The sequence below is a fragment of the Trachypithecus francoisi genome, unplaced genomic scaffold, assembly GCF_009764315.1.
Source record: "Trachypithecus francoisi isolate TF-2019V2 unplaced genomic scaffold, Tfra_2.0 Lachesis_group5, whole genome shotgun sequence".
Taxonomy (NCBI): domain Eukaryota; kingdom Metazoa; phylum Chordata; class Mammalia; order Primates; family Cercopithecidae; genus Trachypithecus; species Trachypithecus francoisi.
The window spans coordinates 139455951-139471552 of record NW_022681470.1 but is presented as its reverse complement, the minus strand read 5'-3'; the positions used below and the strand labels follow the sequence as shown (position 1 = coordinate 139471552).

Here is a 15602-nt window from a genome sequence, read left to right as displayed (position 1 = left end):
CATGGCAGCCTCTCTAGGACACAGTGAGCATTCAGACAAATGAAAATTGGCACTGTTCATGGAAAGCGGGAGGCAGGGACCTGGTGGGGGGGACCCAGGCTGACGTTGCAGCCCCATTTTTTTTTTGCAGGCGGTCCCCGCTGGGCGGCCCCACCCCTGTCTGCAAGGCCACGCTGTCAGGTAGCTAAGCCCAGAGGGGTGGGAAGGGGTCCCTCTTGCTGCCCCAGTGGGGGTCCCTCTTGCTGCCCCAGTGGGGGTCCCTCAGCCCCTTCCCCACCCAGCAGTCCACTCACCTGGCGAACCCCTTCACCGTGGGCTGGGGCCTCTGGGCTTCTGCCTACAGACCTTCTCAGTCACTACCCTGGCTGCCCCTTCCTTAGAAGAAACGTGTCAGCAGTTGGCCCGGGAGACGCTGGAAGAGCTGGACTGGTGTCTGGAGCAGCTGGAGACCATGCAAACTTATCGCTCTGTCAGCGAGATGGCCTCGCACAAGGTGTGCAGGTGGTGGGCAGAACCCCTGGGCGGGGCTGGCGGGGGCGGGGCCAGTGGGTAGAGCCAACCACTGAATGCGAGCAGTGGGCGCGGCCTGCGAATGGAGCCAGCCACTAGGTTGTGCCTGTGGGAGGAGATAGCTACGGGGTGTGGCTGTTTAGGGCAGGGCCAATCCCTAGGCGGGGTCTGGTGGAGATGGGCCCTATGGGTGGAGCCAACCACTAGGTTGGGCCTGTAGGCGAGGCCTACTACTGGGCGTGGCTCATGAGGGTGGGGCCAATCTCTGGGTAGGGCCTATGGTATGGGGTCAGTCCCTGGGTGGGGCCAATCCCTGGATGGCAGCTTCAAGGCTTGAAGCTCCTGTAGATTCTGACTTTCCCCAGGGCTGGAAGAGCCTGGTGTATGTTGTGGGGTGGGGTGTGTCCGTCTGGTTGTACATATATCAATAGGTGACCGTTTCCATTGAGGGGGTTTATGCTTTTATGGTCTGCAGGGGTGTATCTGTGGCTGTAGGTCTGCGTAGCTGCTGGTCTATTGGCTACGCATTTGCAGTGCACGTGTGTTGGCAGTAGATTCTGAAGAGTGGCACGCCAGTGTGTACCTGTGGAGGGTGTATAGGTGTGCACGGGTGACTATGCAGGGCTATAGGTGTGTGGGGTTCTGCCAGAGGGGTGCGCATGTCTGCAGGAGACAGTTGGACCAGATGGGAAACTGAATGTGTGGCTCTATGTGTTTGTGTGTTTGCAGGGCTGCAGGGGTGACTGCAAGGCTCCCATGTACAGTTGTGCAGACCATGCACTGCAGAACTGCAAGGGACACCATTCAGGAAGCGGGCAGTATGTGTGAATGATGCTTCCTGGAGTTGGAGAGAGTGGTAGCAGCCCTTGTGGGCGGGTGTCTATCAAGAAATGATCTGTAGGTGGGAGTGTCTTTGTTGGGGGGTGCTTACAGCAGTGGGTGGAGGCTTGTATGGGAACATACCAGTCCGAGGGCGATTGTGTCTCTGAGGGTGGATCAAGCATCTGAAATGTAGCTGTGTCTGTGGATATGGGTCTGAGGGTGTTTCTGCAATGGTGTGTGTGTGTGGTGTGTGTGTGTGTGTGTGTATGTGTGTGTGTGTATGTGTGTATGTGTGTGTGTGTGTATGTGTGTGTGTGTATGTGTGTGTGTGTATGTGTGTGTGTGTGTGTGTGTGTGTTTCTGCATCTGTGAGTGTATTTCCTTATGGATTTGTTGGGGTATGTTTGTGTCCAAGGACAGTGGATATTTGCAATGGTTGGAAAGTGTGTCTGTGGGTGTGTTTAGTGTATGTCTGTAAGTGTGGCTGGCTGGGGAGGCCAAGGCAGGTGGATCACCTGAGGTCAGGAGTTAGAGACATGGAGAAACCCCATCTCTTCTAAAAATACAGAATTAGCCGGGTGTGGTGGAGGGTGCCTGTAATCCCAGCTACTGGGGAGGCTGAGACAGGAGAATCGCTTGAACCCGGAAGGCGGAGGTTGCAGTGAGCCAAGATCGTGCCATTGCACTCCAGCCTGGGCAACAAGAGTGAAACTCCATCTCAAAAAAAAAAAAACAAAATGGTGGCTGGCATCTCGGTGTCTGTCCCTAGGTGTGGGTCTGGATGTGGGTCTGGATGTGGGTCTGCGCCCTTGGATGGGGTATGTCTGAAGGCATTTGCTATATGCTTAACTGTGCACCTGTATATGTGTTGGATACCAGTTGTGACTGTCTCTGGATTTGTGTGTGTGTGTGTGTGTGTGTGCTGTAAGTGTACAACAGAAAGCATTTGGGTAATCTGTGTGTATTCAAGTGTCAAGTGCCTGGATGTGTGTGGGTGTCCCTGGAAGGTGTGTCTCAGGGTGTTTGTACGTTTGTGAGTGTAAAGTGGGTGTGTGTTTCTATCTCTGGGTGTGTCCATGGAGGGGACAGGTCCTGATGTGGACAGCCCACCTAGGTTCTGGCTGAGGCCCATGGTCTCTGATGCCCCTTTAACGCCCCCCCACCCCCAGCACCACCTGACATCCCATGCAGCCTGCCAGTGCTGCAGTGAGCACACACGCACACACACGGGTGCACACACTGAGCTCCGCAGCCTCCTCCTGGGACCCTTGCCCTGCCCCCCTCCCATGGGCACGGACCCCCCACCACCTCCACCCACCGCCACGGGGGGGCCCATTGGGGCCCAGGGCTAGCGGACCATGTAACCAGCGCTGCCGCCGGGAGCGCGGAGGGGAAGGGAGCCCCCAGCCCTGCTGGGCCGGCCCAGGCCCCTCCGCGGCTCCCCCTTCCACTACCCACCTGCCCAGCACCCCTTCCCCGGTGGTTTTTAACCCCGGGACTCCCCAAGCCCAGCCTCTGTGTGCAGCAGCCCCAGGCGGGCTAAGTCTCCAAGATGCCCTTGGTGGATTTCTTCTGCGAGACCTGCTCCAAGCCGTGGCTGGTGGGCTGGTGGGACCAGGTAGGAGAGTGCAGGGTAGTGGGTGGGCAGGCATCCTGGCGAGCCGGGCCCCTGGTGTGGGCTTGTGTGTGAAGCTGTGCACGTGTGTGGCCTGGAGATGAAGCCTTGTGACTGTCTCTGTGTGGCCCAGGGCTGGGCGTGGATGGTGGGCAGCTGGGGGTGTGTGACTCTCCCTGGGGGTGGACTGCAGGTCCCTCACTGGGTGTGACTGTGTCAGTGCCTGGATGTGTGTGTGTGTCTGCGATGGTGTGTCTGCCTGAGTGTAGGCTTGTTTGCCTGGGTCACAGTGTGGCCCTAAGATCATCTAGCTCTGACTGTGGTGTTGTGTGTTGGGCTGTGTGTCTGAGCCCAGAGCTGCCTGATATTTTGGGGACATGTGACCCCAAATGTCAGTGACTGTCTTATTTTGCATGCCCTTTGATCTGTGTGTCTGGGTTGTGTGACGCTGTGTAGGACCAAAAGCCTGCGATTGTGTGTGTGGTTGTGTGGTATTTTGTGGGTCCATCTTGTGTGGATGTGTGTGTCTCTGTACCCAGGGTCTCTGGGTGGCACTGGGAGGAGGGAGCTACCTGTCCCAGCATGGGCCATACAGGCTCACCCCTCCTGCCAAGTGTCCCTCCTGCTTCCCTGGACAGAGTCTGCTCCTGTTTTTGGGGTGCTGTGGCAGAGCTTGGGGGTGGGGAGCCAATGCCCTTTCTCCTCTGTGTACAATGTCACAGCAGAGGCCTGTGCAGAGTGGCATGGGGGGACCAGGAGGGGCCTCCAAGCCTGATTTTGGGTATACTCTGTTCATCCGTGCATCTATCCACCTCTCTGGGGTTGGGGGAGAGGGGGCTGGGATGGGAAGCCCCTCCCCCTCCCCTGGGTGATCAAACTGGGATTTCCTCAGCTCACCATTCTCCCCAGCCCCGGCTAAACCTTTTTGTCCCCCAGAGCTTGGTTACCACGTTCCCTTTTTCCAAACTGAGCTGGGGGCCAGGAGCCAGGACCCCCAGGATTGGGGTCCATGTCTGGGAAGACTTGGGTCGGGGGCAGCTCTGGGAAGGCAAGGGTTAAGGGGCCTCCGGCTTGCCCCCCTTTTCCCCAGCTCAGCAGCTGGTTGGAGGGGGAGTTGCTAAGGAGACTCCCATCGCCATGGCGACGGGATTCTCCTGCTTCCCCATTGGTTCTCTGTTAGGCAGGAGCCCCTCCCTTCCACAGGTGCCCCTGTGGCTCCTCCTTGGGGGAAATGGGGAGGGGAGCCCGTCTTTCCTCAGGCAGGGAGGGTTATGCTGATCATGATTCCCCAAACCTGGGGACCTCCATCCAGAGCTGGGAGAAGAGGAAGGGCTGACCCCACCCCCCAGCAGTCTATAGGGCCTCTGTTGGCTGAGCAGAAAAATAGGAGGGACTCATGGGGTCTTTAGGCATTCTTGGGAAGGACTGACACCCTCCCCACCACTGTGCTTCCCCCATCATTTCTTCCTTGTTGACTTCTTTACCTTAGTTCAAGAGGATGTTGAACCGTGAACTCACACACCTGTCAGAAATGAGCAGGTCAGGAAACCAGGTCTCAGAGTACATTTCCACAACATTCCTGGGTGAGTGAGGGGAAGCACATGGGATTGGAGGGGGGACACTTGGGGTAGAGAGGGGTCTACCTCTGACCCTGGGTCCTGTTGGTCACATTTTCCTAGGGACTTGGACTCTCAACTCCCCAAAGGTCAAAGTCACCCTATCCAACAGCCCTCACATTCCTGATGCCTTCAAACTCTGTGAGACCCCCAACTTCTATAGAACCCAATATTTGAAATCATCCGTGAGCTGAAAACCCTTCTAAACTTTAAAAAGCCTCCAAGCACCGGGCACGGTGGCTCAAGCCTGTTATCCTAACACTTTGAGAGGCTGAGGCATCAGCAGTTTGAGACCCACCTGGCCAACATGGTGAAACCCCATCTCTACTAAAATACAAAAAATTAGCCAGGCATGGTGGCGGGTGCCTGTAATCGCAGCAACTCAGGAGGCTCAGGCAGGAGAATCACTTGAACTCAGCGGGTGGAGGTTGCAGTGAGCCGAGATCACTCCATTGCACTCTAGCCTAGGCAATAAGAGTGAAATTCTGTCTCAAAAACAAACAAACAAACAAAAACATTAGCTGGGCGTGGTGGTGTGTGCCTGTAATCTCAGCTACTTGGGAGGCTGCGGCAAGAGAATCACTTGAACCCAGGAGGCAAGAGGTTGCAGTGAGCCAAGATCATGCCACTGCATTCCAGCCTGGGCAGTAGGGTGAGACTCCATCTCAAAACAAACAAAACCTCTTTGTTTTAGACACTCGCTTGAACCCAGGAGGCAGAGGTTGCAGTGAGCCGAGATCACGCCACTGCTGCACTCCGGCCTGGGCGACAGAGTGGGACTCTGTCTCAAAAACTAAACAAAAAGCCCCCAAACTGGAAAGCCTCCCGAACTGAGTAGAACCCTAAATTCAATAGAATTTCCAAACTTGGATTAACTCCCTTCTACACTCAGTAGATGTGCCCAAACTCAAGAGAGATGCCCAAACTCAGTAGAGTTCTCAAACTTAAGGGAAGTTCTGTGCTTCCGAGTCCACAAAAGGCCCCCAAACTTTAGCAAACCTCCAAACTGAAAAACCCCCCAAATTCAATAGGATCTCCAAACTTGGTATGACCCCACCAATTCAGTAGACTCCCAAAATTTTAGAACTCTAATCCATAGAAGATTATCAAGTTTAAGAACCTGTAGGCCGGGTGCGGTGGCTCAAGCCTGTAATCCCAGCACTTTGGGAGGCTGAGACGGGCGGATCACGAGGTCAGGAGATCGAGACCATCCTGGCTAACACGGTGAAACCCCGTCTCTACTAAAAATACAAAAAACTAGCCAGGCGAGGTGGCGGGCGCCTATAGTCCCAGCTACTCGGGAGGCTGAGGCAGGAGAATGGCGTAAACCCGGGAGGCGGAGCTTGCAGTGAGCTGAGATCCGGCCACTGCACTCCAGCCTGGGCGACAGAGCAAGACTCCGTCTCAAAAAAACAAAACAAAACAAAACAAAACCTGTAAGAGGCAGGAAGAGGCAGCTCATGCCTGTAATCCCAGGGCTTTGGGAGGCTGAGGCAAGAGGATCGCTTGAGCCCAGAAGTTCAAGACCAGCCTGGGCAACATAGTGAGAACCTGTCTCTGCAAAAAAATTAAAAACTAGGCCAGGCGCAGTGGCTCACACCTGTAATCCCAGCATTTTGGAAGGCCAAGGTGGGCAAGATCACGAGGTCAGGAGTTCAAGAACAGCCTGACCAACATGGTAAAACACTGTCTCTACTAAAAATACAAAAATTAGCTGGGAGTGTTGGCGCATGCCTGTAATCTCAGCTACTCAGGAGGCTGAGGCAGGAGAATTGCTTGAACCTGGGAGGTGGAGGCTACAGTGAGCTGAGATTGCATCAGTGCACTCCAGCCTAGGTGACAGAGTGAGACTACATCTAAAATAATAATAATAATAATAATAATAATAATAAAATAGGCTGGGCGCGGTGGCTCACGCCTGTAATCCCAGCACTTTGGGAGGCGGAGGCGGGCAGATCACGAGGTCAGGAGATCGAGACCATCCTGGCTAACACGGTGAAACCCCATCTCTACTAAAAATACAAAAAGTTAGCCAGGCGTGGTGGTGGGCGCCTGTAGTCCCAGCCACTCGAGAGGCTGAGGCAGGAGAATGGCGTGAACCCAGGAGATAGAGCTTGCAGTGAGCCGAGATGGCGCCACTGCACTCCAGCCTGGGCGACAGAGCAAGACTCCGTCTCAAAAAATTAATAAATAAAATAAAAAATAAAAAATTAGTCGGACATAGTGGTGTGTGCCTGTGGTCCCAGCTACTTGGGAGGCTGAGGCAGGAGGATCACTTGAGTCCAGGAGTTCAAGGCTGCCGTGAGACACGATTGTGCCACTGCACTCCAGCCTGAGTGACAGAGCTGAAAAAACAAACACCTGTAAGATTCCTAATTCAATAGAACCCCAAATGCACCAGAATACCCCAGATTCACTGGAACCCTTAAGTTCATGGGTTCCTCAAAATGCTCAAGTTAAAGATGTGCCCCCAAACTCAAGATAATTTAATCCTCGCAGTTTATCACCATACCCCAAAGGCCCCCAAATTCAGGAACCGCCCAGACAAGCTCAAGAAAAGTGTTGGGGCTGGGCGCGGTGGCTCATGCCTGTAATCCCAACACGTTGGGAGGCCGAGGCAGGCGGATCACTTGAGGTCAGGAGTTCAAGACCAGTCTGGCCAACATGATGAAACCCCATCTCTACTAAAAATATAAAAATTAGCCGAGCGTGGTAGCGGGCGCCTGTCATCCCAGGTACTCAGGAGGCTGAGGCAGGAGAATCGCTTGAACCTGGGAGGTGGAGGCTGCAGTGAGCCAGAGATCGTGCCACTGCACTCCGGCCTGGGCGACAGAGGTAGACTCTGTCTCAAGAAAAAAAGTGTTCGGAGTTTCCAGTGCTCCCACCAGTGATGGAGGGGTGTGTCTCTGAGTTCTGAGGATCCACCCAATGGGAGCATAGCATGCAAATGACCCGTATTAGGCCCTGTCATTGACCAGCTAGCTCCAGGTCACAATGGGTGACCTTGGCTGAGCTCTGGGAGCCCCTGAGAGCTCAGGAAAAGGGCTCCTGGGGCTGTCCCCTAGGCAGACTGGTGCCAAGGTGGGCGGTGGGGGGCAGGGACATGGAGCCAGACACCACCCTTCCCTCTCTCTTCCCAGTGATGCCACCCCCTGCATCAGCACTATTGGCCCCCATGCTAGGGTCTTCCCCACCCAAAAAGGTTCCCTGGGTTTTCGGGGTAGGCAGCAGTTCTCCCTGGCATCCCCACTTCACTTCCTGACTTCCCATGCCACTCTCCATCCAAATCTGATGATCAGACTGGGGCCATCCCAGAGCCCTGGGCCCCTACTCCAGCCCACCACCTCCCGGAAGATTTCCCACATCCCCTCTGGTTTCCTGACTTTGAGTAGCCAACGGCATCACAACTGGAAGGGTTCTGCCCTTTCGGGTGAGCCTTCCTGGTACGTGGTAGAGGGCTGAAGGATAAGGGAGCCTCCAGGGGTGGAGGGGGTGTTCACACTTGTTCCTGCTTCCCATCTTCTGCAGACAAACAGAATGAAGTGGAGATCCCATCACCCACGATGAAGGAACGAGAAAAACAGCAAGCGCCGCGACCAAGACCCTCCCAGCCACCCCCGCCCCCTGTACCACACTTACAGCCCATGTCCCAAATCACAGGGGTGAAAAAGTTGATGCATAGTAACAGCCTGAACAACTCTAACATTCCCCGATTTGGGGTGAAGACCGATCAAGAAGAGCTCCTGGCCCAAGTGGGTTGGGGCTCAGTAGGGGCAGGGCTGGAGGGGGTAGTCTCCTGGGACCCCGAGAAAGACTGGGCTTTGGGTTATGTCTTAGACCAGGTTTCCTAGAAGCAGAGCCTGAGGTGAGGGTTTGAGCCCTTCTTGAGGCAAGCATGCTGGCGCTTTGTACCTCTGTATCATTCATTGCCTGGGGGCCGTCCCCAGGGGTGGACGTATCACCTCTTCCATGTAGCTCCTGTTGGGACTAGTCTTCTGGAAAAGTGGGCAGCTGTGAGCCGTAGCAGGCAACACTCCCAGCTGCAGGGGGATCGGTGTACAGACCAGTAACACTGATCCAGACTGCGCCCCCATAGTGTCCCCAACGGTCCAGACCCGGGTTTCACTCCTAGCTCTTCCAGGAGACAGTGGCAGTGGAAGTGATCCATCTTTGGTGGCTCACTCAGCTGAGGCTTATTGTAACCCTCTTTGAGCCACCTCCTCCAGTGAATCTTCCATTCAGTCACCTGGCGTTTAGTTATTTATTTTTATTTATTTATTTATTTTGAGATAGAGGCTTGCTGTGTCGCCTAGGCTGGAGTACAGTAGCATGATCTTGGCTCACAGCAACCTCCACCTCCCTGGGTTCAAGCAGTTCTCCTGCCTCACCCTCCTGAGTAGCTGGGACTAAAGGCATGTGCCACCACACCTGGCTAATTTTTGTATTTTTAGTAGAAATGGGGTTTCACCATGTTGACCAGGCTGGTCTCAAACTCCTGGCCTCAAGTGATCCACCTGCCTTAGCCTCACAAAGTGCTGGGATTACAAGTGTGAGCCACTGCACCTGGCCAACTGGTGTTTATTAAGCAGCTACTATGTGCTGGCTGTTTTCTGGATTCTGGAGAGACATGGAAAATAAGCCCTTCTTCCTTTCTCCTCTGGGGCTCGTGAACAGCTTAGCTAAGAGGTTGAGCTGTGCTGGGGGCCAGTCGTGCTGGCTTCCCATCCAAGCTTTGCCACTTATGAGCTGCATGATCTTGGAAAAGTCACATTGCTTCTCTGAGTCTTGGTGCCTTCACCTGCCAAATGAGATCAAGTACTTAGAGCAATACTTGGCAGATCATAAGTGCTCAAAAGACAGTGGCTGTGATTGCTTTTGTTATTTTGCAGCCCAGTAGGACGAGGGCAGTACATTCTGTGCTGTTGAACCTGTCACCCACTGGGTGAGCAATAATGGTGCTTCCTTCAGACCAAGGCTTCAAACTCCTAGGAAATATTCTCCAGGGCCCTGAGTCTTACAGGCTACTGACCTCTGGCCTCCGTCTCCACCAGGAACTGGAGAACCTGAACAAGTGGGGCCTGAACATCTTTTGCGTGTCAGATTACGCCGGAGGCCGCTCGCTCACCTGCATCATGTACATGATATTCCAGGTGATGGGGACAGCTGGGAGTGGGCCCGGGTGAGAGGCTCAGAGTGGGGCGCTGGGGGCCAGCAGAGGTCACCACCCTGCCCCTGCCTGCTCTCAGGAGCGGGACCTGCTGAAGAAATTCCGCATCCCTGTGGACACGATGGTGACATACATGCTGACGCTGGAGGATCACTACCACGCTGACGTAGCCTACCATAACAGCCTGCACGCTGCCGACGTACTGCAGTCCACCCACGTACTGCTGGCCACGCCTGCGCTAGATGTGAGTGACTGCCCTGTCTCCCTGTCCCCGTCTGTCTTTGTGACTGCCTCTTCAGCCTCCTGTGTGTCTCTCTGACCCTGGTTCTCTGACCTCCATCTCTTTTTGACCCTGTTTCTCTCTTTTTTTTTTTTTTTTTTTTTTTTGAGACAGAGTCTCACTCTGCCGCCTAGGCTAGAGTGCAGTGGCACGATCCCAACTCACTGCAACCTCTGTCTCCCGGGTTCAAGTGATTCTCCTCCCTCAGTCCTGTGTAGCTGGGATTACAGGCACCCACCACCATGCCTGGCTAAGTTTTTAAAAATATTTTTAGTGGGCCGGGCGCGGTGGCTCAAGCCTGTAATCCCAGCACTTTGGGAGGCCGAGACGGGCGGATCACGAGGTCAGGAGATCGAGACCATCCTGGCTAACACGGTGAAACCCCGTCTCTACTAAAAAAATACAAAAAACTAGCCGGGCGAGGTAGCGGGCGCCTGTAGTCCCAGCTACTCGGGAGGCTGAGGCAGGAGAATGGCGTAAACCCCGGAGGCGGAGCTTGCAGTGAGCTGAGATCCGGCCACTGCACTCCAGCCCGGGTGACAGAGCGAGACTCCGTCTCAAAAAAAAAAAAAAAAAAAAAAATATATATATATATATATATATATATTTTTAGTGGAGACAGGGTTTCGCCAAGTTGGACAGGCTGGTCTCAAAGTCCTGACCTGCCTTGGCCTCCCAAAGTGCTGGGAGTACAGGCGTGAGCCACTGTGCCTGGCCAAAAATCTTATTTATTTAAAAAAAAAAAAAAAGTTTTAGGCCAGGTGCAATGGCTTACACCTGCAATCCCAGCACTTTGGGAGGCCAAGATAGGTGGATCACCTGAGGTCAGGAGTTCAAGACCAGACTGACCAACATGGTGAAACCCCGTCTCTACTAAAAATACAAAAATTAGCCGGGCACGGTAGGGCACACCTGTAATCCCAGCTACTCCGGAGGCTGAGGCAGGAAACCGCTGGAACCCAGTAGGTGCAGGTTGCGGTGAGCCAAGATTGCGCCACTGCACTCCAGCCTGGGCAACAAAGTGAGACTCCATCTCAAAAAAAAAAAAAAAAATTGGGGAGGTCAGGCAAAGTGGCTCACACCTGTAATCCCTGCACTTTGGGAGGCAGGTGAATCACCTGAGGTCAGAAATGGCCAACATGGTGAAACCCTGTCTCTACAAGAAATATTTTAAAAATTAGCTGGGCGTGGTGGTGGCGCCTGTAATCCCAGCTACTCGGGAGGCTGAAACAGGAGAGTCGCTTGAACCCAGGATGGGGAGGTTGCAGTAAGCCAAGATCATGCCACTGCATTCCAACCTGGGCGACAAGAGCGGAACTCTGTCTCAAAAAAAAAAAAAAATTAAATTTGAGACAGGGTCTCGCTAAGTTGCCCAGGATGGCCTTGAACTTCTGGCCTTGAAATCCTAGGCTCAAGTGATCCTCCCATCTCAGCCTCCTAAGTAGCTGAGACTACAGGCGCTTACCACCATGCATGGCTTCAACTCTGTTATTCTAACGTCCGTCTCTCTCTCCCAGGCAGTGTTCACGGACCTGGAGATTCTCGCCGCCCTCTTCGCGGCTGCCATACACGATGTAGATCACCCTGGGGTCTCCAACCAGTTCCTCATCAACACCAGTGAGTGGCCCTCGCCGGGGGCGGGGTTTGCTGAGTTAGAGGCGGGGCTGGCCAGGCTTGGGGCGGAACTGACTAGGCTGCAGGCGGGGCTGGCGGGTCTCGGGGCGGGGGTGGCAGGGCTGGGGGTGGGGCTTGCTGGACTGGAAAGGTGATGGCCGGGCTGGGGTAGAGCTGACTGCGCTGGAGGCGAGGCTGTCCGGGCTGAGGAGGGGTTAGCTAGTTGGGGGCGGAGTTGGCACTCCTGCGTTTGGCGCTGCACACGTTGGCCCTCCCCTGACCTCCGGGCTGGGCTGCAGATTCGGAGCTGGCGCTTATGTACAACGATGAGTCGGTGCTCGAGAATCACCACCTGGCCGTGGGCTTCAAGCTGCTGCAGGAGGACAACTGCGACATCTTCCAGAACCTCAGCAAGCGCCAGCGGCAGAGCCTACGCAAGATGGTCATCGATATGGTGGGCGGGGCTGGGGCGGGACGGAGCGGGAAAGGAAGCCTTGGAATCGAGGGCTTTGGGGAGGAGTGGGTCTGAGTCCCAGAGGAACCCTCAACCTGGACAGAGCGGGCGGCTTCTACCTGGTGAAAACTTCGGAGGCCTGGGTCAGTCTGGTGGGCGGACGTCAGCAGCCCCAGTGACGCCCCCTTGCCCGCAGGTGCTGGCCACGGACATGTCCAAGCACATGACCCTCCTGGCTGACCTGAAGACCATGGTGGAGACCAAGAAAGTGACCAGCTCGGGGGTCCTACTGCTGGATAACTACTCCGATCGCATCCAGGTGCCCCCAAGCCCCATCATCTAAGGAGGCGGGACACTCCCCCAGCCACACCTTTAGGTCTGGGTAGCTAGCTGCCCCTTCCTCAGCTTCTTTCTCCCATGTGGCCCATCTTCCTGTCTCTTTCTTTTTTCTTCTTCTTCTTTTTTTTCTTTTGAGACGGAGTCTTGGTTTTGTTGCCCAGGCTGGAGTGCAATGGCGCGATCTTGGCTCACTGCAACCTTTGCCTCCCAGGTTGAAGCAATTCTCCTGCCTCAGCCTCTGGAGTAGCTGGGATCACAGGCATGTACCACCATGCCCAGCTAATTTTGTACTTTTAGTAGAGAAAGGGTTTCTCCATGTTGGTCAGGCTGGTCTTCAACTCCCAACTTCAGGTGATTCCCCCTGCCTCAGCCTCCCAAAATGTTGGGATTACAGGTGTGAGCCACCGCGCCCCGCCCTCTTTTTTAAAATTTATTTTTATTTACTTTGTATGTTTAAAGGAGAGCTGGGATCTCACCATGTCACCAGGCTGGTCTCAAACTCCTGAACTGAAGTGATCCTTCTGTCTTGGCCTGCCAAAGTGCTGGGATAGCTGGCGTGAGCCACCACACCTGACCTCTTTCTTTTTCTGTCTGTCCCCTTCTCCATCTTCACTTTCCAATCCCATCTCTCCTTCCCGTCTCTCCCACCATTTCCTCCCATTTCCCCTAATTCTTCCTGTCTTCTCATCAACCCCTTCCAGGTCCCCCATCCCTTTCCCTCACCATCTTCTCCATCTTCTCTTCCCTCACCCTGACTCCCCCCATATTTTCTCCATCTCCCACACACCTCTCCCTGCTACCTCCTCTGTTCTCTCTTCTCCCCACTTCCTCTCCCCACTCCCCACTCCCTCCCTCCCCAGGTGGGAGATAAGAAAGCCTGAGAGGCTGGGTGTGGTGGCTCACGCTTATAATCTTAACTACTGTGGAGGCTGAGGCAGGAGGACTGTTTGAGGCCAGAAGTTTGAGACCAGCCAAAGCAACATTGCAAGATCCACTTTCCTCTCCTCTCCTCTCCTCTCCTCTCCTCTCCTTCTCTTTCTTCTTTTCTGTTTTTGTTTGTTTATTTGTTTGAGACCGGGTCTCCCTGTCATCCAGGCTGGAGTGCATAGACCTTGGTTCCCTGCAGACTCCACCTCCTGGGCTCAAGCAATTCTCCTGCCTCAGCCTGTAGAGTAGCTGGGATTACAGGTGCCTACCACCAGACCTGGCTAATTTTTGTATTTTTAGTAGAGACAGGGTTTCGCCATGTTGGCCAGGACAATCTCAAACTCCTGACCTCAAGTGATCTGCCCACCTTGGCCTCCCAAAGTGCTGGGATTACAGGCGTGAGCCACAGCACCTGACCCCATTTCTTTTTCTTTCTTTCTTTCTTTTTTTTTTTTTTCTGAGATGGAGTCTCCGTCTGTCGCCCAGGCTGGAGGGCAGTGGCACAATCTTGGCTTACACAACCTCCGCCTCTCAGGTTCAAGCAATTCTCCTGCCTCAGCCCCACTATAGCTGGGATTGCAGGCATGTGCCACCATGCCTGGCTAATTTTTTTGTATTTTTAGTAGAGACAGGGTTTTCACCATGTTGGCCAGGCTGGTCTTGAACTCCTGACCTCATGATCCACCCGCCTCAGCCTCCCAAAGTGCTGGGATTACAGGTGTGAGTCACTGCGTCTGCCCCCCATTTCTTAAAAAAGAAAGAATGCCTGAGGTCTCAGACTGAGACAGAGGCACAGCCTCTAAAGATTCCCCTGTGCCCCGACCCCATGCAGGTCCTCCGGAACATGGTGCACTGTGCAGACCTCAGCAACCCCACCAAGCCGCTGGAGCTGTACCGCCAGTGGACAGACCGCATCATGGCTGAGTTCTTCCAGCAGGGTGACCGTGAGCGCGAGCGTGGCATGGAAATCAGCCCCATGTGTGACAAGCACACTGCCTCCGTGGAGAAGTCTCAGGTACAGGCTCAGGACGTTGATGTACGGGGACAGGGTGGGTCTCCCCAGCCCATCTTGGCCTGAAGTTCTGAGGCCCAGGAACTCCTCCCCTGCCTTTCCACAATGCCAAGTTTTCTTGTTTTTTGTTTTGTTTTGTTTTGGTTTGGTTTTGAGACAGAGTCTTTATTGCCCAGGCTGGAGTATAATGGTGCAATCTCGGCTCACTGCAACCTCTGCCTCCCAGGTTCAAGTGATTTTCCTGCCCCAGCCTCCCGAGTAGCTGGGATTACAGGCACGCACCACCATACCCGGCTGATTTTTGTATTTTTAGTAGAGATGGGGTTTCACCCTGTTGGCCAGGCTGGTCTCAAACTCCTGACCTTGTGATCCACCCGCCTCGGCCTCCCAAAATGCTGGGATTACAAGCGTGAGCCGCTGCGCCCAGCCTCCTGTTTGTTTTTCTTTTATTTATGTTCTATTTGTTTATTTTGAGACCAGGTCGTGCACTGTTGCCCAGGGTGGTGTGCAGTGGTGTGATCATAGCTCACTGCAGCCTTGAATTCCTGGGCTCAAGCAATCCTCCTGCCTCAGCCTCCAGAGTAGCTGGGACTACAGGTGCACACCACCACACCTGGCTAATTTTAAAAATCTTTTTGTCGAGATAGGGGCTTGCTATGTTGCCAGTCTTGTCTTGAACTCCTGGGCTCAAACCTTGACTTCCGAAAGTGCTGGGATATGGGGTGAGTCACCATACCCGGCCTTGTTTTCATTTTTTTTCCTTTTATTTCTGAGACAGGGTCTCATTCTGCCACCCAGGCTGGAGTTCAGGGGCGTTATCTCGGCTCACTGCAACCTCCACCTCCTAGGCTAAAGTGATCCTCCACCCCCGCCTCCAGAGTAGCTGGGACTACAGGGGTGCACCACCACACTCGGCTAATTTTTGTATTTTTCATGGAGACGGGGTTTTGCCATGTTGCCCAGGCTAGTCTCCAACTCCTGGGCTCACTCAATCCGCCTGCCTCAGCCTCCCAAAGTGCTGGGATTACAGGGGTGAGCCACCCTGCCTGGCCCCTCTCCACTTTATATCCTCCCTGGTGAAACCCAACCATCTGAGTTTGATGTCTCTGCCCTTCTAGACCTGGGTTTCTAGGCCTCAGCACTGTTGACATTTGGTTGATCATTTTTTGTACTAGAAGCTGCCCTGGGTATTACAGGGTTTTTAGCAGAATGCCTGGTCTCGACCCACTAGATGCCAGAAGCATCC

At 54.2% G+C, this 15602-nt stretch overlaps 1 protein-coding gene across 8 annotated transcripts in view; it reads left to right on the top strand.

The window, feature by feature from the left end:
• PDE4A (phosphodiesterase 4A) overlaps window positions 1-15602 on the top strand; it is a 68790-nt gene that overhangs the window by 48095 nt on the left and 5093 nt on the right. For 7 of the 8 annotated variants that reach the window (XM_033199404.1, XM_033199405.1, XM_033199403.1 and 4 more), the window contains 10 exons: window positions 131-180; window positions 381-493; window positions 4437-4530; window positions 8092-8315; window positions 9615-9713; window positions 9810-9974; window positions 11528-11627; window positions 11924-12078; window positions 12275-12397; window positions 14177-14359. In XM_033199404.1, coding sequence (XP_033055295.1) covers window positions 131-180; window positions 381-493; window positions 4437-4530; window positions 8092-8315; window positions 9615-9713; window positions 9810-9974; window positions 11528-11627; window positions 11924-12078; window positions 12275-12397; window positions 14177-14359 — 1306 coding nt within the window. Of the gene's footprint in view, window positions 1-130; window positions 181-380; window positions 494-2089; window positions 2951-4436; window positions 4531-8091; window positions 8316-9614; window positions 9714-9809; window positions 9975-11527; window positions 11628-11923; window positions 12079-12274; window positions 12398-14176; window positions 14360-15602 lie in introns of those variants that run through there. The other variant, XM_033199411.1, reaches the window with a different exon arrangement.